Consider the following 22,345-nt stretch of genomic DNA (forward strand, 5'->3'; position numbering starts at 1 on the left):
TGGGTTGGTGGGGGTGGGGGCAGAGCGTTGTGTGTCCGGTCCCGAACTCAGAGCTGGAGGAGTACAGATTGCGTTTCGGCCAAGGGAAGGTGCAGTGAGACCTTGGGTGGGGAGTGGGACGGGTTTTTAAATTGAGTACGAGGAATTTGAATACTTTTCGGGCAGTCTTACGTCAGAGTGCAATCCAAGTAGACGCAAAGTAAAGCTGTCTTTACTCCGCCCCTACTACGTGTCCTCAGAAGGATGCCCTCCCTCAGTACCTGCCATCCTGCGGCCATTCGGAGTGAGGTTGCCCATTTGGTGCCAATCGCCGACAATGTGGGAGTGTTGTTGTGCTGTGTGCCCGTGACCACCGAGTAAATGGTTGTGACTGCTCCAAATTCACTGATCAAATGAGTTAGGCGTATTTTAATTATTTTACATTGGCATCCATTCCTGCTGGAGTTGAGCCTTTCTCAGCTACTTATCAATATACTCGATACACGCTAGGTACGCTGCAAGATGGCAGCTACCTGATAACCCCACAAAACGCAGCTGATACTAACTCTTTCTCATATTTGTTGCAGAATGAAGTCTGTGTGAGGAGCTGGAGAAATGCAGCCTTAACGAAACAAAGGATCGATAAATTCACGCACATATTGTGTCGTGCTATATTTTATATTGTTGGACGTTTTTTTTTTACAGTGCTGAGAATGTGAAACTCGCTGGCACAAGGAGTGTGTGGAGGCGACTGGGAAAGCTCAATAAACACATGAGGGCTAAGGGACTCGAAGGATATGCCGACAGGGCGAGGTTAAGGAAGGTGGGAGGAGGCTCGTGTGGCGCCTGTACGCAGTCACGGATCTGTTGAGCTGAATGGCCTATTTCTGTGCTGTGAATGTCTGCAGATTGTGCTCGAGGTGTCCGCCCTCAAATGCGTGAGTAAAGGCAAATGTAAATACCACTGGGACTCGCTGAGACTGGAGGCCCAGAACGCTGCAAAGCATTGCATATCCTTTCATAGTGCCTCTGAAATTAAAAACTCGCTGAACCACAACAGAGAAATCTGGAGAAAAGGCCATTTTGTCCAGTTTCCCTACAAATATGTGTTGAGGTTGTGGCTTTTATTACATGAGAGGAGGGTGATAGATTAAACTGAGGAAACGATGCTGTGTGTATGGGAGGGGGGGGGAGAGCAAGAGAGACACAAAGAGAGATGAAGAGAGAGATAGAATCATAGAACTTTAAGCACGGAAGGAGGTTATTCAACCCATCATGTCTGTGCCGGCTGACCAAGAGTTATCCAGCCTAATCCCACTTTCCAGCTCTTGGTCCATAGCCCTGTAGGTTACGACACTTTCAGTGCATATCCAAGTATTTTTTTAAATGTGCTGAGGGTTTTTGCCTCTACCACCCTTTCAGGCAGTGAGTTCCAGACCCCCAACACCCTCTGGGTGAAAAAAGTTCCCCTCAAATCTTCCTCCCAATTACCTTAACTCTATGCCCCCTGGTTGTTGACCCCTCTGCCAAGCGAAATAGGTCCTTCCTATCTAGGCCCCTCATAATTTTATACACCTCAATTAGGTTTCCCCTCAGCATCCTTTGTTCCAAGGAAAGATGTAAAAAGATAGGCAACGAGATAAATACGGGACACGACAGAGAATAGGGAGCGATATCGAGAAAGGGAAGGACTGACAGAGAGAAATAAACAGATAAATTCAGACAAAGATAGATACACAGAGACAAGCAGAGAGGGAGAGATAAAGAGAGATGGAGTGAAAGAGATAGGTGAGATAAACAGATGGACTGATAAAGATATGTTTAAGTTGGCTATTGAGAAAAACAGAGATCAAGAAAGAGAAAAACAGAGATATACGGACACATGACACACATTATGAGTGAGAAATAGAGAGAGAAAGGAGAACCAGACAGATACACACATGCACACACATACACCATCATCATCATCATCATAGGCAGTCCCTCGGAATCGAGGAAGGCTTGCTTCCACTCCTGAAGTGAGTTCTTTGGTGGCTGAACAGTCCAACACAAGAGCCACAGACTATGTCACAGGTGGGACAGTCGTTGAGGGAAGGGGAGGGTGGGACTGATTTGCCACATGCTCTTTCCGCTGCCTGCGCTTGATTTCTGCGTGCTCTCAGCGTTGAGACTCAAGGTGCTCAGCGCCCTCCCGGATGCACTTCCTCCACTTAGGGCGGTCTTGGGCCAGGGACTCCCAGGTGTCAGTGGGGATGTTGCACTTGAACAAGGAGGCTTTGCGGGTGTCCTTGTAGCGTTTCCGCTGCCCACCTTTGGCTTGTTTACCGTGAAGTAGAGCACTTGCTTTGGGAGTCTCGTGTCTGGGCATGCGAACTATGTGGCCTGCACACACACACACACACATAGTGAATCCTGTTTGACATCTCCAATAGCACAGATCAATTGTTATTGAAAACGGGGACATCCTCTTGTTTTACACTGGAGATGGCAAAAGGTCACAGGTTACCCTCAGTTATAATCTGGCCTGTTTGGGTTGTTTTCCTTTAATAAAAGCAGATTTGAGGGGAAGCTTCACAAATCTCCGAGTTGGCCAGGAAGGACTTAAGTGAGCAAGTTAAAAAAAAACTTAACACAACAGGAAAAACAAACAACTGGAGACCATTAAAATCCTGTCAGAAAGTAATTAAATTTAATCAATTTAATCAGTTAATCAATTCTGTGCTCTAATGTATAGTTAATGCAAGAGTGAATTAAGCCGAGGAAACCCTGCTGTATTTCAGGACACTGCAATTTAGTAAGCACAACAGCCACCTTCCACCACATGTGCCTTTATCTGATCAATGTTAATATAACCAGTGCTAGTAACGAGGCACTTTATGCAAATAAACAGGATGATTTTACACAGTGCTTTGTATCTGCAAGAATGATTAGAAAAAGTCTACCAGGGCTACTGTCAGCATAAGATTAATTAGCCTAATCCATCTTGATATCCTCTTTCTGTCTAGTTTTCTAGTGACTATGACCTTCCTAGCAGGTGGAAGGTACTTAGATGTGGCATTACAGGCATTTTTTTCTCTCTTCTCTAATGGGAGTCTGAATAGTCAAAATGCTAATATCAATTCTGCTGTAGCCATTAACTGTGAACGTGGAGAGATTAGCCCACTGAGTGTCTTTTCTTCCTGCGACTCACTTCAAAGAATTCAGCACCGTGCTTCTAATCTGCGCCGTGAAGGAACCTTATGTCAGGAATAATGAACTTGTTTGAGAAAAAAAATTACAAATCATTTTATAATAAGATGATGTTGATTATAAGCGCAGCTCGCAAACTGAACGGCAAATAGTCGGCCGGCCATTCGGCCATTGCAGAGCGGATGGGAAAAGGAAGCTGCAAATTGATGGCAGCTCCTCTGCCAGAGCTTCATTTTCATTCAATAGAGCAGCGGCTGGCCACCAGTCCACCAGCTCGAGAATGGCCCGGCTTTGTGTAGGAGGGAAGAGGCCAAGTCGCTGAAGCTGCTTTTGATTTTGTTCTATTTAATTTTGGATTTCAGAAGGCCGGAAGCTGGTCGTTTGCGGTTAAAGCAGTTTTTCTGGTGCCTAGTGACAGTAAGCTGGACCCCACGTATCGTGAATGTCCCTCAATCAGCGAGTGGAAGTGTTGAGGTGGGTGGAGGGGAGGTCCCTGGTCGGACCAGGGCACGTGCTGGACTCTGGCAGAGCGGGCTCAATGGGCTGAATGGCCTTTTGTCTTGCTCGGGATCTTCTCATTGTTGCCGTTTCGATAGAAAAACGGGCGCAGACAGGGAACGCCTTTGATGAGGGGAGAACTCGACTTGCTCGAAGAATGAAAGCGAGGGCTTAAAATCAATTCTTTAAACAGAGGATGGTTAAAACGTGCAATTCTCTGGCACAAAGAGGTGCGGGAAGCTAAGTACGTAAATTGAACGGTTATGGGGCGGGAAGGGAGGGGAGATGGGGAAGTTTTTGGTCATTAAGAAGGGAGGAAGGGATAAACTGAGCAATTACAGGCCAGTTAATTTAACCTCGGTGGTGGGCAAATTACTGGAATCAATTCTGAGGGACAGTATAAACCTTAATTTAGAAAGACACAGATTAATCAAGGACAGTCAGCATAGATTTGTTAAGGGAAGGTCGTGTCTGTCTAACTTGATTGAGTGCTTTGAGGTGGTAACACGGAGGGTCGGTGAGGGCAGTGCATTTGATGTAGTTTACATGGATTTTAGCAAGGCTTTTGACAAGATCCCACATGGCAGGCTGATCAAAAATGTAAAAGCCCATGGGATCCAAGGGAGAGTGGCAAATTGGATCCAAAACTGGCTCAGTGGCCGGAAGCAAAGTGTAATGGTTGAGGGGAGTTTTTGTGACTGGAAGACTGTTTCCAGGGGGGTTCCACAGGGCTCAGTACTCGGTCCCTTACTTTTTGTAGTATATATTAATGATTTAGACATAAATGTAGGGGACATGATAAAGAAATTTGCAGATGATACAAAAATTGGCCGTGTGGTTGACAGTGAGGAGGAAAGCTCTAGACTGTAGGAAGATATGGATGAACTGGTCAGTTGGGCAGAAAAGTAGCAAATGGAATTCAATCCGGAAAAGTGTGAGATAATGCATAGTGGAGAGGCAACAAGGCAAGGCAATACACAATAAATGGGAGGATATTGAGAGGAACAGAGGGACCTTGGAATATATGTCCATAGATCCTTAAATGTACCAGGACAGGTCAATAAGGTAGTTAAAAAGACATACAGAATGCTTTCCTTTATTATCCTTATAAAATACAAGAGCAGGGAAACATAGAAAATAGGTGCAGGAGTAGGCCATTCGGCCCTTTGAGCGTGCACCACCATTTAATAAGATCATGGCTGATCATTCACCTCAGTACCCCTTTCCTGCTTTCTCTCCATACCCCTTAATCCCTTTAGCCATAAGGGCCACATCTAACTCCCTCTTGAATATATCCAACGAACTGGCATCAACAACTCTCTGCGGTAGGGAATTCCACACAGGTTAACCACTCTCTAAGAGTGAAGAAGTTTCTCCTCATTTCGGTCCTAAATGGCTTACCCCTTATCCTTAGACTGTGTCCTCTGGCTTTGGACTTCCCCAACATCGGGAACATTCTTCCTGCATCTATGCTAGAACTGTGTAATACACTAGTTAGGCCACAGCTGGAGTACTGCGTGCAGTTCTGGTCACTACATGACAGGAAAGATGTGATTGCACTAGAAAGGATGCAGAGGAGACTTATGAGGATGTTGCCAGGACGGGAAAACTTTAACTATGAGGAAAGATTGGATAGGCTGGGGTTGTTTTCCTTGGAACAGAGGAGGTGGAAGGGAAATTTAATTGAGGTGTATAAAATTATGAGGAGCCTAGATTGAGTGGATTGGGAGGACCTATTTCCCTTCGTAGAGGGGTCAATAACCAGGGAGCATAGCTTTAAAGTAGTTGGTAGAAGGATTAGAGGGGAGATGAGGAAATGTTTCTTCACCCAGAGGGTGGTGAGGGTCTGGAACTCACTGCCTGAAAGGGTGATAGAGGCAGAAACGCTCAACATTTAAAAAGTACTTGGATGTGCACTTAAAGAGCTGTAACCTACAGGGCGACGAACCAAGAGGGGAACCTGCAAGGTGGGATTAGGCTGGGGAGCTCTTGGTCGGCCGGCACTGACACGATGGGCTGAATGGCCTCCTTCTGCGTGGTAATTTTTCTATGATGCTCCATCCAAAATGGCGTGAGGGGCAAAGCTTGATGGACCCAGCTGGTCTTTTCCTGGCCGTCAAGTTCGTAGATTCAGCCTTCCGCAATTCTTTTATAAGGGAATTAATTGTTTGAAAAGGAGGAATATTAAAGAATGCGGGGAGCGAACAGGGCAGTGGCATTTGATGAGGTGATTTATGAGGGACTTAAAGACACCGGCACAGACGTAATGGGACAAATGGTTTCTTTCTGTTCTGGAACATTCCGCAGTTCAGTCACCAGCAGTCCACGGTTAGGATGTGAAATGGAAAGGGGAAAAATGCTACACTGTAATCCAAAAGGTTTTCTGATTGCTTTTAAAGCCACGGTTTTTCAAACTTTTCTTTTTTTCTGTCTGGGGACCCCTTACAAGTAAAGATATACACTCCCAGGGATACTGTGCAATTATTGATACACTGCCAGAGGCCCCTTTGATGCAAGTGAAATTATTGCCATCAGTTCAACTTCAGAGAACTGTGCTATCACTGCAGACAGCGGGGTCTGTTTTTATTGGGATTCAACAATAGAGGAAAGTATGGTCGTCTGCCAACAAATACTAAAATCTGATGACCTCTGACCCCCCCCCCCCCCCCCACCCACTCACTCTGAGATTTCCTCAAAAACTCCTTGGCAACCGAGGATCCCAGTTTGAAAAACTATGCTTCAAAGTGACCATTAGTTAACTTTTATTAGACGAACCACAACTTAAAAAAAATAACATGCTGGGAGGATATTACATCATACGGTCTCCCCACCCCCATTTGCAGAGCACAATTAATGAAATCTGTTGCCAGTCAGAGCAATATTAATGGGATCGCCCCCCCACCCCCCCGATCCCCCTCTACACAGTCTCACATTCATAGCATGCAGCAAAGCAGACTGTGCTGCCGGAGCAAGAAATACACTTTGTATATCTCACAATAAAAAAATCAAGACAAGGTGCATGGAGATCAGGCTTGGTCGCTATTTTCAAAGGGTCTGTTTGTGCTGACTGTATTATATTTGTGAGGGCTGTAAACTGCAGTCATGGGCAGATTTATTCATTTGCTGTACTCAGGTCAAAAGAGGCCACATTTGACACTTGTTCCACAATCCTTGTCCGAATCAAAGTAAAACAAAATGGGGTCAGCTTGGCACTGTTGGTAACACTCTCGTCTCTGGGTCAGAAGGTTTTCTAGGGGTACAAGTTCCGCTCCACATTAATCCCAGGGACACATTCCTGTTCAGCGACTGGGGAGTGCTGCATTGTCGAGGTTCTGGAGGATGTTAATGATCCCACCTCATCGCAGAGGAGCAAGTTCGACAGTGTGTCCTAGGCAACATTTTTTTTTTCCTTAACCAACAGCACCAAACGAATAACTGGTCGTTCATCTCATTGCTGTTGGTGGGAGACTGCTGACACAAAATGGCTGCCGCATTTGCTTCCATAGCAACAGTCACCACTCTCTTAATATAACCGGTGACAGAGATTGTAAATCCCGTATTGGACTGTTCAGTCACCTAAGAACTCACTTTTAAGAGTGGAAGCAAGTCTTCCTCGATTTCGAGGGACTGCCTATGATGATGAATATAAAGTGAACCAATAAATGAGGCACTTTATGACTGCTCAATGTGAGGCAGCCGATAAATTCAAGATGCAGTTATAGCTCCACTCCAAACAGCAATTGCTATCTTAAATGTCAACATCGATGGTGAAAAAAAATTATTCCACTTTGTGATATAAACGTCTACATTGTGCGTTGTCATCTTGCTTTCTGAAAGACGACCACAAGTTTGAAGCGGTACAGAGAATAATTTTCCCTTTGGGATTGAAAAGAGCCGCAATGTAGAAATTATTCAGGAGGGGCTTCCTAAACCGCAGAGAAGCAGAACAGTTTCGGCCAGAAACACAAGCATGAAGCACAGCCAACAGGAAAATAAAAAGCCCAACAGATGATGTGGAAAATACAGGGACCAATATCCAAGGGGAAAAGATAAGCAGCAATACAAGGGAGGTGAGGGCGGGGAAGTAGCGGGGTGGGGGGGGGGCTTCATGCGACACTTTTGCGATGCGAGAAGGAACAGTCTCGGGGGCGGGGCAACGAAAGCAAAAGCGACATCGCAGGTGAGCTACCTTAATGTACGCCCTGCAAGTCCTCTCTCTTTTTTGGAGCTTTTCCAATCATAGGAAGCAGAGTTCAACACAGAAAAAAAAACACAAATGGTTAGTAAGGAAAGAGGACAGTGGAATCTTGCCGGCTTTTCCCGCCTCCTCCGCACCATAAATACCACAAGCGCGCAGAGAAAAAGGGGCGAGCCTTCCCCCCCCCACCCCCGCGCGCGGAACGGGAACACGAGCCCATTTACTCTCGGATCCAGGCAGAGTGTCCGCTCTTGCTTTAATGGCCCATTAGCCTTACCTTGTTAAAGCTGCGACCCACAGAGTCTTTCTCGCTCGGCCGCAACTCCTGGAGCTGTGCGTCCAAGATGTCAACGAGCTGTTCCATCAGTCTAACTGATGAACTCACGTCCCCTGCGTAGATCGGCCCTCTGGTGTGCTTGGCCAGCTCGTTTGCGAGATTCGCAGCATTCTCACCGCTCCTAATCTGTAATCGGAGGTCACATATTCTCAGCAGACATCGCTCAATAACAGTCAAAGCCCAGCAACTCTCAAGCTCCCATTAGCCACACACCCACACCCGGTAACTTGCTGTGACATAATTCACTGGATATATTCAAGAGGGAGTTAGATATGGCCCTTATGGCTGAGGGGATCAAGGGGTAGGCAGAAAAAGCAGGAAAGGGGTACTGAGGTGAATGATCAGCCATGATCTTATTGAATGGTGGTGCAGGCTCGAAGGGCCGAATGGCCTACTCCTGCGCCTATTCCCTATGTTTCTATGATCGCTGCTGCACACGCGCGCATTGAAGCATTTACAGCTAATTAAGAGCGGATGACAATCCACCTCCTCCGGGCCCGATCAAGCTTCTCGGCCCAACTTCTTGGGTCGAGAAGCAGTCATCAGTTCATCGCCGGGAACGCACGGCACAGCTTTAAATGGCTTACTCTGTCTCGATGCGCGGCAGCCGATGGCAGAAAGCATCGATTCTAATCCACAGAGAGCTGAAGCTGTCGGAATGACTCACATTATCCTTGGCAACTAACAGCGAGAGTTTTGAGGGACATTACGGCAAGGTGATGGCTGCTGAATGCTGCGCTTGCAACTACTCTTGATTGCTTCTGCCTCTGCCTGTTGGATAGAGCTTCCAACATGGCGAACCGCCGTCCCCCCGCCCCTCCACGCAGGGGTAAAGTCACCGAGTGTGGAAATCAGCAGTACGGATGAAGAAGGTGGCAAGGCTCGACTCCTGGTCAGTGCACAGTCAGCTATCTATCCCCTGCAGTCAGGGTCATTGCCCAGCGTGGAGGTAAATCAGCCAGGATTCTCTCTCCTGATTTTATAATATTTGTTCTCACCATGTGGGCGATGTTGGCAAGGCCGCATTGAATACCCGCACCTCCCCCACCCCCCACCCCCGTTGCCCTGAGAAGGTGGCAGTGGATCAAGAGGCTTGCAAGGTCTCTTCAGAAGGCATTTAGAATCAAAGAGTGACGTGTAGCCAGACTGTGTGGGGTGTCCGGTTGTCCTCTCTGAAGGACGCTAGCCGGCCTGCTGACTTTTAGGGACTTTTAGGGGGGACAACTTGGCAGCTCTTACAGTAATTTTGACTGATGCCAGCCCAATGCTATCCATCAACCTCTCGCATGGCGTCGTTCTTCTTGGAGCAGAGAAGGTCAACGGGAGATTTAACAGGTCTTTAAAACGATGAGGGGTTTTGGGAGAGTAAATTGGGAGACATCGTTTCCACTGGCAGGAGGGTCGTTAACCAGAGGATACAGATTGAAGGTCATCGAGAAAAGAACCAGGGGCATGGGCGGGGGGAGCGAGATCAGGAGAATCTTTTTTTAACGCAGCGAGTTGTTGTGATCTGGAATGCACTGCCTGAAAGGATGGTGGAAGCAGATTCAATACTAACTTTAATACTCAGGGAATCGGATAAATTCTTGAAAAGGAAACATTTGCACAGTCATGGGGAGGAAGTGCAGCGGAATGGGACTAACTTGGTTGTGCCGTGTCGAATCTCAAAGAGCCGGAATAGGCACGATGGGTCAAATGGCCTCCTTCAGTGCAGTGTCGGGATCGCCAGTTTCGGGGGTCGGCGGGGTCGGGGGTCGGCAGTGTTGGGGGTCGGCAGTGTCGGGGGGTCAGCAGTGTCGGAGGGTCGGGGGTCGGCAGTGTTGGGGGTCGGGGGGTCGGCAGTGTCGGTGGGTCGGCAGTGTCGGGGGGTCGGCGGGGTCGGGGGATCGGTGGGGTCAGCAGTGTCGGAGGGTCGGGTGTCGGCAGTGTCGGGGGGTCGGCAGTGTCGGGGGGTCAGCAGTGTCGGAGGGTCGGGGGTCGGCAGTGTCGGGGGTCGGCAGTGTCGGGGGGTCGGCAGTGTCGGGGGGTCGGCGGTGTCGGGGGGTCGGCAGTGTCGGGGTCGGCAGTGTCGGGGGGTCGGCAGTGTCGGGGGGTCGGCAGTGTCGGGGGGTCGGCAGTGTCGGGGGTCAGCAGTGTCGGGGGGTCGGGGGTCGGCAGTGTCGGGGGTCGGCAGTGTCGGGGGGTCGGCAGTGTCGGGGGATCGGCAGTGTCGGGGGGTCGGCAGTGTCGGGGGGTCGGGGGTGTCGGGGGGTCGGCAGTGTCGGGGGGTCGGCAGTGTCGGGGGGTCGGCAGTGTCGGGGGGTCGGCAGTGTCGGGGGGTCGGCAGTGTCGGGATCGGCTGTGCCGGGGGGTCGGCAGTGTCGGGGGGTCGGCAGTGTCGGGGGGTCGGCGGGGTCGGGGGGGTCGGCAGTGTCGGGGGGGTCGGCAGTGTCGGGGGGTCGGCGGGGTCGGGGGGGTCGGCAGTGTCGGGGGGTTGGCAGTGTCGGGGGGTCGGCAGTGTCGGGGGGTCGGCAGTGTCGGGGGGTCGGCGGGGTCGGCAGTGTCGGGGGGTCGGCAGTGTCGGGGGGTCGGCAGTGTTGGCGGGGTCGGGGGGTCGGCAGTGTCGGGGGGTCGGCAGTGTCGGGGGGTCGGGGGGTCGGCATGCTCAAGAGTGAGGGGTGGAGATTTGGCCGAAGTACCTGCCACAATGTTTTTTATTTATTCATTCTCGGGATGTGGGCGTTGGTGGCAAGACCAGCATTTATTGCCCATTCTGAACTGTTCTTGAAAAGGAGGTGGTGGTGAGCCGCCTTCTTGAACCGCTGCAGTCCGTGTGGATTATAGTTTTTCATAGCGATTTTTTTTTGATACAACTGAGCGGCTTGCTAGGCCATTTCAGAGGGCAGTTAAGAGTCAACCAGATTGTTGTGGGTCTGGAGTCACATATAGTCCAGACTGGGGAAGGACATGAGTGAACCAGTTGGGTTTTTACAACAATCCAGTAGTTTCATGGTCACAATTACTGATACTCGTTTTCTATTCCTGTTTTATTTAATTAGCTGAATTTAACTTCCCCAGATGCTGTGGTGGGATTTGAACTCACGTCTCTGGATTATTAGTCCAGGCCTCTGGATTACTGGTCCCATCAAAGAACCACTATGCGACCATTAACAGCGGCAGTTTGGACGATAACGCTCGATTGAGAGCGGGGCTGGAGACTGGTTTGACCGAGATGATCAATTCTGTGTTAAAGAATCACATGGGGAATACACAGCAGGTCGGACAGCACCTTTCGTTTCCAGTGTTAAAGCCCTAACTCGGCCTTCCATAGGTTGTTGGGCTGTTGTGCATTCACAGCACTTTCTAGCTTTCCGAGCACTTGTACTTTCTGCACCGATTTGAATAAAGAGACTAAAAGCCGAGAAATCACTGTTGACAAGGCTAAATTTACAAATGCTTAATGCACTTGTCTCGGATTTTACATTTAAATTAAGGCCAACATCTCAATTAAAACAGCGGAGAGGGGATCGGATACAAGCGTGTTAAGACTCTATATGATAAGATCGCCACCAGTAACTTTCAGGCTGAACTCCACTGGGGATAAATCATTGTGTCATTTTGTCAACCATTTTCGCTGTTTGAAAATGTATTACTTTGCGATTAAACGACTCAGAAACTGATAAAAGAGAAATAAATCTATTTACAGCAGTCTTTGTTCGAACACGACAGACTCCCGCTCGTTAACTGCATATCGGGGTGCGACACAAATACCCTTTCAATTCCCAATTACTGACTGCACCATGTCAAAGGAAACTAATATGTCTATTTATTCACAGGCCACGAATAGGTTGCCAATGGTTACCAGACTGGAAGCTCAAGTCTCCAAACGTGAAGGCCAAAGGTCACTTAATTCCTGAGGATAATTACCCACAATGCCTCTTTGATCCTCAAACATGCAACCTAATTTTTTTTTTCTTAAGCCGTTGGTGACAAGGATGTAGAGCGCATGCATATGTATGGGTACACACAGTCATTCGAGGATTCCGTAGCAGTGAGGTACAAGTTCCGAAAGCCTTTATGAGACTTTCAGCCGGCCCAGTGTAAATACACTCAAAAACCTGACGCATTAGCAGGGATTTCTTCAAATTGAATCCTCAGCACTCGATTTTAATCACCGCTGCTTGGCATTTAAATGAAATAAAACCACATGAACAAACCTTCTGAGCCACTTGATTTACCCAGTGTGAAGTGCAGTTGCTGAGATCAGGACCCTTAGGGTTCCACATCCCAGTGGACACCACACAGAGATAAGAGGCAGTGCCTGCAAGTGATGGAGCAGAACAAATGAGATCAATTTTAGAAGCGTCTTTCTGTGCATGTCAAACACCAACAGTACATAAATAGTGGTTTAGCCACCCCAATTACTCACTGCTGATTTCCAAATTGTACACAACAACAAAAATTTGCATTTATATCGCACCTTTAACGTAGTAAAACATCCCAAGGCGTTTCCTTCACAGCAGCGTTATTGAACAAAATTTGACATCGAGCCACATGAGATATTAGGGCAGATAACCAAAAGCTTGGTCAAAGAGGTAGGTTTTAAAGGACCATCTTAAAAGGAGAGAGGTTCAGGGAGGGAATTCCAGAGCTTGGGGCCTCGGCAGCTGAAGGCACGGCCACCAATGGTGGAGCAATTAAAATCAGGGATGCACAAGAGGCCAGAATTGGAAGAGCGCAGACATCTCAGAGGGTTGTAGGGCTGGAGGACATTACAAAGATATAAAGGGACGAGGCCATGGTTGGATTTGAAAACAAGGATAACTAACCCACTGCCCCCCTCCCCAAAATGCCCAGGAAATGCAAACATTTGGATCCAACCCCAGCTACTGCTCATCTGGTCTAATTTTGAACATTCCTGTCACTTAAAAAAGCAATGAAAAATGCAAAGTGCTATATTTATAATAACATCTGATCACATCTCACAGTGCTTCAGATACAATAAATTACTTCAGAGTCCTCTAATTGTTATGACGTAGGCACACTTTGCAGCCATTTTGAACACAGATTATTTTTAAAATTCGCTGGCAAGGCCGGCATTTGTTGCACATTGCTTGTTGTCCTCTGAGAAGATAATGATGGGCTTTCTTTCTCTCTGTAGCAGTTTGATATAACCAACTGACATGCTAGGCCACTTTAGGAGGACAGTTTCAGAGACAACCACATTGGTGTGGGACTGGAGTCACATATAGGCCAAGACTGGGTAAGAATAGTAGGTTTCCTTCACTAAAAGACATGTGAACCAGGTAAGTTTTTACAACAGTGCGATATCTTCGTGGTCACTTTTATTGATGCAGGGCTTTTTATTGCTATTGTGTTCCTAACACAGATGAGGCTGCACACAGGGAGGTTAAAGTAACAGTGACCTCAGTCTTTAATAAGACACTCCAGAGTGAGGAACAGGCCTTAGGGGGCCGGCTTATATACAGTGCTCCCAAGGGATGCTGGGATCCCTTGGGACTTCAGGGGATGAGCTCCCTGGTGGCGGAACATGGGAGTGCATGCTTTACAGATACACATCGTCACTCCCCCCCAAAGTCAAAGTGAAAACTATTTACAAGGTGAGGCGGTCGGGAGCTTTCTTTCCCTGGTGGACCGCCTCGGTACAAAGGTCTGTTCTGGTGTGTTGGCTGTGCCCTCGCTGGGCTGGCGTGTTGTTGGCCCTGCAGGGCTGCTGGGTGAGCCTGGCCTTGCTGGGCATAATGGGTTCGATTTCCTGGTCCAGCGTGGTGTCGTTGATCCTTTGGGTGTGTGTTGTGGGCTCGAAAAAGGTGGTGTTTGCTGTGGGTTGTTCAGGGCAGTCTGTGAACCGCAGCCTCATTTGGTCCAGGTGCTTTCTGCAAATTTGTCCATTGTCTAGTTTGACTAGAAACACCCACATTCCATTCTTTAGCTATCACCATGCCAGCGATCCACTTGGGACTATGTCCATAGTTTAGCACATATACAGGGTCATTCAGATCAATTTCCCGTGACACAGTGGCGCGACCATCGTTTACATTTTGTTGCTGCTGCCTGCTCTCTACCTGATCATGCAGGTTGGGGTGAACCAGCGAGAGTCTAGTTTTAAGTGTCCTTTTCATGAGTAGCTCAGCTGGGGGCACCCCTGTGAGCGAGTGGAGTCTCGTGCGGTAGCTGAGCAGTACTCAGGACAGGCGGGTTTGGAGTGAGCCTTCTGTGACTCGTTTAAGGCTCTGTTTGATGGCTTGTACTGCCCGCTCCGCCTGCCCATTGGAGGCTGGTTTAAACGGGGCCGAGGTGACATGTTTGATCCCATTGCGGGTCATGAATTCTTTAAATTCGGCACTGGTGAAACATGGCCCCTTGTCACTGACCAATATGTCAGGCAGGCCGTGGGTGGCAAACATGGCCCTCAGGATTTCAATGGTGGTAGTGGTGGTGCTTCCCGACATTATTTCACATTCAATCCATTTTGAAAAAGCATCCACCATCACCAGGAAGATTTTACCGAGAAACGGACCCGCATAGTCGACATGGATCCTCGACCATGATCTGGAGGGCCAGGACCACAAACTTAGTGGTGCCTCTCCGGGCCTGTTGCTCAACTGAGGATATACGCTGCATTGCCGTACACAGGACTCTAAGTCAGAGTCGATACCGGGCCACCACACGTGGAATCTGGCTATCGCTTTCATCATTACTATACCTGGGTGTGTGCTGTGGAGATCCAAGATGAATGTCTCCCTGCCCTTTTTTGGTAGCATTACGCGGTTACCCCACAACAGGCAATCTGCCTGAATGGACAGCTCGTCCTTTCGTCGCTGGAACGGCTTGATTAGCTATTGCATTTCAACGGGGATGCTGGCTCAGCTCTCATGCAGTACACAGATTTTTTACTAGGGACAGCTGAGGATCTTGGCTGGTCCAAGTCCTAATCTGGCGGGCCGTGACAGGTGATTTTTCATTTTCAAATGCTTCCATGACCGTCAACAAGTCTGCGGGCTGCGCCACCATCAACAAGTTTGCAGGCTGCACCATTTCCACCCCCGTGGTGGGCAATGGTAGCCGACTGAGAGCATCTGCACAGTTCTCGGTGCCTGGCCTAAGGCCAATGGTATAGTTATACGCTGATAGCGCGAGTGCCCACCTTTGTATGCAGGCTGAGGCATTAGTATTTGTCCCCTTGTTTTCAGCGAACAGGGATGTGAGGGGCTTGTGATCGGTTTCAAATTTGAGGCCAAACAGGTACTGATGCATTTTCTTTACCCCGAACACACACGCTAATGCCTCTTTCTCAATCATGCTGTAGGCCCTTCTCAGCCTTAGACAATCTCCTGGAAACACAGGCGACAGGTTGCAACTTCCCCGCAATGTTAGCTTGTTGTAATTCACACCCGACTCTGTACGAGGACGCGTCACATGCTAGCACAAGTCTTTTACACGGGTTATATAATACAAGCAGCTTGTTGGAGCATAAAATGTTTCTGGCTTTCTCAAAAGCAATTACTTGGTTTTTTCCCCCATACCCAGTTCTCAACTTTGCGCAATAACACATGTAGGGGCTCTAAGAGGGTGCTTAACCTCGGTAAGAAGTTAACAAAATAGTTCAGTCATCCCAGGAACGACCGCAGCTCCGTGACATTCTGTGGCCTGGGCGCATTCCTGATAGCCTCTGTCTTGGCATCTGTGGGCCGAATGCCGCGATCTTTCTCGTCAAAATCTCCACTTCTGTTGCCATGAGGTCGCATTTCGACCTCTTCAGCCACAGCCTGATGTGATCCAGTTGCTGGAGGACCTCCTCTAGGTTTTGTAGGTGCTCGGCGGTGTCCCAACCCGTGACCAATATGTCGTCCTGAAAGACCACCGTGTGGTACCAACTTGAGTAGGCTCTCCATGTTTCACTGGACGATTGTTGCAGCTGACCGAATTACAAACGGGCATCTGTTATAGATAAACAGTCCCTTGTGCGTGTTGATGCAGGTGAGGCCCTTTGAAGACTCTTCCAGCTGCTGCGTCATGCAGGCCGAAGTCAGGTCGAACTTGGTGAACGTCTTGCCTCCTGCAAATAGGTCGTCTGCCTGAGGTAGCGGGTATTGGTCCTGTGGCGAGAAACGATTAATAGTTACTTTATAATCACCGCAAATCCTGACCGTGCCATCATTTTTGAGTACTGGAACAATCGGGCTGGCCCACTCACTGAGTTCCACTGGGGAGATGATGCCCTCGCGTTGCAGCCTGTCCAGTTCGATTTCCACTCTCTCTCTCATCATGTGAGGTACCGCTCGCGCCTTGTGGTGAATGGGTCGTGCCTCTGGGACCAAGTGGATCCGCATCTTCGCCCCGGAAAAGTTTCCAATGCCTGGCTCAAAAAGGGAAGGAAATTTGTGAAGAACCTGGGTACATGAGGCCTCATCGACATGTGATAGCGCTCGGATGCCATTCCAGTTCCAGCAGATTTTGCCCAGCCAGCTCCTTCCAAGCCGTGTGGGGCCATAGCCCGGGACAATCCAGAGTGGCAGTTCGTGCACCATGCCCTCGTAGGTGACCTTGACCATGGTGCTGCCCAGGACAGTGATAAGCTCTTTGGTGTACGTTCTCAGTTTCGTGTGGATGGGGCTCAGGGCTGGTCTGAATGCCTTGTTGCACCACAGTCTCACAAACAGCTTTTTACTCATGATGGATTGGCTAGCGCCAGTGTCCAGTTCCATGGCTACGGGTAAGCCATTCAATTTTACATTTAGCTTTATAGATGGACAATACGTCAAAAATGTGTGCACCCCGTGCACTTCAGCATCTGCCTCCTCTCTGAGGCTCGAAATTGCTTTGATCCACCATGGACCGATCTTCCTCTGCCACGTGGTGGTTAACAGGTTTTGCAGAGCTTGCAGCTCATTTGCAAGCTTGTTGGAGGTGCCCCATTGTTCCACAGCTCTTGCAAACATACCCTTTCAAGCAGCATGAATAGACTGAATGGAAGTCTCCACAAAGTCAACAAGGTGTGAATTGCCTTGCATTAATCCTTTGTTGGGGACTCAGTCATCTGGGTCACCTGAGGCCTGCTGGCAGTTGCAGACTCGTGGGTTCTGCCCTGTACATTTCTGCTCGCAAACAGTTCCAGTTAATTTATGAACATTGCTCGCACTTGTGCGCTGAGAGATTTGTTTGGTGTTTTCACTGGTGGACATAAACGCCTCTGCTATTGCAATGGCCTTACTGAGGGTTGGTGTCTCTACAGTCAAAAGTTTTCGTTGGATGGTTTCGTGGCCAATGCACAGTACAACAAAGTCTGAGCATTTGCTCCAGGTAGCCATCAAACTCACATTGTCCTACAAGTCGTCTTAGCTTGGCGACGTAGCTCGCCACTTCCTGACCTTCAGATTGCTGGTATGTGTAGAACCGATACCTCGCCATCAGCACGCTCTCCCTCGGGTTAAGATGCTCCCAACCAGTGTACACAGCTCCTCATACGACTTATCTGGGGGTTTCACCGGAGCCAGAAGATTCTTCGTGAGGCTGCAGGTCGGTGCCCTGCAGACTGTGAGGAGGACCGCTCTCCTTTTTGCAGCGCTGCCTTCTCCGTCCAGCTCGTTGGCTACAAAGTACTGGTCTAGCCATTCAACATAGGCTTCCCAGTCCTCACCCTCCGAGAACTACTCCAGGATGCCCACAGTTTGCTGCATCTTTGCGTTGGATTCGTATTCTCATCGCCAGTTATTGTGTTCCTAACACAGATGAGGCTGCACACAGGGAGTTTAAAGTAACAGTGACCTCAGTCTTTTAATAAGACACTCCAGAGTGAGGAACAGGCCTTAGGGGCCGGCTTATATACAGTGCTCCCAAGGGATGCTGGGATCCCTTGGGACTTCAGGGGATGAGCTCCCTGGTGGCGGAACATGGGAGTGCGTGCTTTACAGATACACAACAATTACCAGATTAAAAACAAAATCTAAATTCCGTCCTCAAATGCTTCCACAATTTGGCATGCACTATGTTACAATTATATTACTTAAAATTTAGATGCACCCTTCCCTGTCCCCCACCCAAATTACAAGAAAAAGAACTTGCATTTACAGTGTGCATTTCAAAAGCTCAGGATATCACAAAGTGCTTTAGAACCAACAAAGTATCTTCGAAGTGTAGTCACTGTTGCAAGGTTGCCACTGTGCTTTTGTCGGCAAGTGCAGCAGCCAATTTGTACACAGCAAGGTCCCACAAACGGTCTCGAGATGACGGACCAGAGAATCCGACTTTAGCGGTGTTGCTTGAGGTGTGAATGTTAGCCAGGACACCGGCAGAACTTCAAAACTGGGTCTGAATTGGGGTTTGTGCCGTGCTATAATTATCCTCACCTCACCTGATGACCGCATGCAACACAACGAAGAAACAACTGGGAATATATCAACGATCCCTACCACTGCATGCACTTCTGGTCAACTTTTTCCCATTAGTAATCGCTACGTCCCAATGTATAAGGAAAATAAGGACAGAATGTATGACTTTAAAATGGGCACCGAATTATGTCTCAAACCATACACTTGTAATTTTTACCCTTCTTGTGTACCAAGAAATATCTCTTTACATGTTCTCTTCGAGTGAACAACTTTCCACAAATATCACAAGCAAAGGACCGCAAGCCAGTATGCATTAGCTGATGCCTCTTTGTGCGTCGATACACGGCAATGTAATTGCAATGTGGGTACTTGATTTAGTTTTGACTACAAATTATTCACCAGACTCAAACCGCACTTCGTCTGAAAATATTTTAGATCATATCTCCCAGTGGCAATGCTACAAGCGATTGACTACATATTGTGTTTTTTTTTTAAAGTCTGTTTCTGTTGGAATTTTATCTATTATGTCCACTTTTAGATACCTGTACCTTAAATGGAGTTAATATATTTGATGTAGAAAGTTCAGTCAATTATTATGTACAAGATCGTTGGACAAGCAACAACAGACGTGTTGGGACGGATCCTTCTTTTGGTAAATAATCGGTGCCGGGGATCGTGTGAATCCAGAGGGTTGCATTTGACTGCATTCCACAATGATGTCCGAGCGTGAAAATACTTCTGTGCACTTATTGCGTTTGAACCCTGGCTGGCACCTTCTCTCCTTGAGCTTCCTCCTGCCTCCCACGGTGAAGCTCTTGTGATCAGCCCTTTGCATCTCAGGAGCATAAACACCAGCATGGACCTGTTGGGGTGAATGTTCTGTTTCCGTGCTCTGAATGCCATGTGTTAGAAGGTCCGCATTCTGCAGTGGTGGATCAAGACGCTTGTATTTTGTCCCATCTCATTTTAGCAGGAGCTTTATTTGTCTTTCTTTTTGCTACTTCCACCAAGTCCATTTAATCTCAATACGCCCGCGACATTAGAATCTGAAGGTCCTGAATCTCAGAACTTCAAAAATGGTCAAGGTTTACAGAGGAACTAGGCTGATCGCCAATTTACCAGCGAGCAGAGAAAGGACAAATCAGGATTAAATCCGAGTACATCACTGGCCCATCATCTCCATGTCACGTTGATCAACACGCAGGCATCTCAGCTGTCATCCGAAAGCCTGTGGGAAATTGTCCTTCTCGGTATGCAGAGCGTCCTGCGATAACAGTGGTGCCCTTGCTAAATGTGATGTGTAGGAGACATGTGTCACCACCCAGACCAACGATGCTCATCGCTCCTGGCTAACTTCGGTTCAGAATTAAAGGGGGCGGAGTATGGCAGGAAGACAGAGAAATAAAGCAGGAAAAGTAAGTTTAAAAGGAAAAGTAAGCTCCAGACCTAAAAGGAATAAGGAGACAATAAGATTGGGAGAGGGTAAACGGAATACAGAAACAGGAATCAGGAACTGGCAGGCAAATGAAGGGAGAATGTGGCAAACCAAGGAAATCCAAATTATAAGATGCATATCTTTATGCACAGGGTTTTGTATATTGAATATAAAAGCAATGAGGTAATGCTGATCAAGTATAAAGCCAATTAGTTGTAGTATTGTGTGTCGTTTTGAGCACCCCACTAAAGGACATAAAAGTCACGGAAAAGGTGCAGCATAGATCCACCAGGATGTACACCCCCCCCCACAATTTACACACCATCCTGACTCGGAAATATATCGCCGTTTCTTCATTGTCGCTGGGTCAAAATCCTGGAACTTCCTCCCTAACAGCACTGCGGGAGTTCCTTCATCACACGGACTGCAGCGGTTCAAGAAGGGGGCTCACCACCACCTTCTCAAGGGGACCACTAAGGATGGGCAATAAATGTTGGGCATTCAAGCGGCGCTCACATCCCATCAACGAATAAAAAAAAGTTACTAGGGACGAGTGGCTGCAGTTGTTGCTATGGCGACTTTAACGTAGAAAAACAACCCAAGGTGTTTTGTAGACGTGTGAAGGGAAATGGACATTGAGCATGAAAGGAAAGAATAGGAAGGGGCTGACTAAAAGCTCAGTCGAAGAGGTGAGTTTTAATGAGCGTCCTAAACAAGGGGAGGGCGCCGAAGGGGTTTCGGGGGAATTCCAGAGGGTGTGACCTTGGCAGCTGAAAAGCACGCTCACCAATGGTGGAACGAAGCCAGAGTGGTTGTGCAAAGAGGATGGACTCAAAGGAGCAAAGAATTTGGGGAATTAATTGTAGGACTTGAGACGGTTAGAGAGATAGCAAGGGGATGAAGGCAGTTAACCACCAGGAACTGAACTTTACGGTTGATTTGGAAGAGAGACTGGAGAGATCAGGACATACTCACTCGAACTGAACAGATCAAGAGAGGATCTGAGAAAACCTGCAGATTGTTTGAAGTTTATGCCAAGGTGGATAGTGACAGACTGATTCCACTGCCTGGGGGGATGGGAAAAAGACTGCAGACATTTAAAGTAATCACAAACAGAATTAAAAGGAAGATTAGAAAAAGATCTCTTTACACAGCAGGTAGTTAGATTGTGGAAATCTCAGCCACAAACTGGTGCTGAAGCAGAGTCCATTAGTTCTTTGAAAAGAGAATTAGCAGCTTACTCGAAAAAGAGCATTATGAATGGATATGGGGAGCGTTCAGGAGAGGAAGATTGGATAAGGTGATTCATGGAATAAACTAAAGTAGTGCAGCCTTTCTGAGCCGTACAATCCATTTCCGTGCTAGTAGGTTCTACGATTCCAGAAATTGTAATGAATCCAGGCTCTGCCAAATGGTTATTTTGGAAAAAATACTTCAAGAAAAGCATCAGAAAATGAGGAATGAATACACGCTGCAGGATTGGTAACAAGCTGTTTAATGTGATTTTAAAAAAATGTCTTTTTTGACCTGCTTATTTTGAAATGGCAGACGGAAGAACAATACGTGACTGTGTGAAGATGCTTGGTCATAGTGGTTACACCCTCAGTGACTGATGTATCGCGGGGGCAGTGGCACTATGTGAGAGAGATTTGTGTCGGCTTCAGCTCCTGAACAGAATTAAAAATAAAGCCTTGCATTGATCACATCTCTCACAGCTGCCCCACAGCACTGAACGCACAATTCAGTATTTTGACAGTCCAGTGACTGCTGTTATGTCGGCTAATGTAGCAGCTGTGTTTTGCATAGCAAGATCCCACAAACAGCAACGAGATGAATGACGAGATAATTTGCTTTTGCTCCATGTTGGTTGGGGGAGAGGAATATTGACCAGGACACAGGACGCAGTGGGGTGGGGGCGGGGGTGATCTCCTTGCTCCTGGTCAGATCTGCGCTCCTCTAATTCTGCCCTCTTGAGCATCCCTGATCATCGCTCAACCTTGATGGCCGTGCCTTCAGCTACCTAGGCCCTAAGCTCTGAAATTCCCTGCCTAAACCTCTCTGCCTCTCTTTCCTCCTTTAAGGCACTGCTTAAAACCTATCTCTTTGACCAAGCCCTGTCCTTGTTTCTCCTTATGTGGCTCGGTGTCAATTTTTTGTCTCCCAATATTCCTGTGAAGTGCCTTGGAACGTTTTACTGTTCAATGGGCTTTATAAATATAAGTTGTTGTTGTAGTCAAATGGGATCTTTTAACAGGCACCAAAACCGGGCCTCAGCTGCAGGTCTCATCCAAAGGATGGCAGTGCTCAATAAGGCCATGGTTTCAAGTCCCATTCCAGAGACTTGAGCCCCATAATCTAGGCTGATACTCCAGTGCAGT

General features: G+C 47.9%; 1 protein-coding gene across 11 annotated transcripts in view; it reads right to left on the minus strand.

The window, feature by feature from the left end:
• The window catches only part of adgrl2a (adhesion G protein-coupled receptor L2a), a 544,699-nt gene that overhangs the window by 66,225 nt on the left and 456,129 nt on the right, over nt 1–22,345 (minus strand). For 10 of the 11 annotated variants that reach the window (XM_070886511.1, XM_070886513.1, XM_070886512.1 and 7 more), the window contains 3 exons: nt 12,398–12,501; nt 8,142–8,327; nt 7,856–7,894 (listed from right to left, as the gene is read on the minus strand). In XM_070886511.1, the coding sequence (XP_070742612.1) occupies nt 7,856–7,894; nt 8,142–8,327; nt 12,398–12,501 (329 nt within the window). The remainder of the gene's footprint in view (nt 1–7,855; nt 7,895–8,141; nt 8,328–12,397; nt 12,502–22,345) is intronic. The other variant, XM_070886520.1, reaches the window with a different exon arrangement.

This window comes from Pristiophorus japonicus, chromosome 8 (assembly GCF_044704955.1).
Source record: "Pristiophorus japonicus isolate sPriJap1 chromosome 8, sPriJap1.hap1, whole genome shotgun sequence".
NCBI classification, from domain to species: domain Eukaryota; kingdom Metazoa; phylum Chordata; class Chondrichthyes; family Pristiophoridae; genus Pristiophorus; species Pristiophorus japonicus.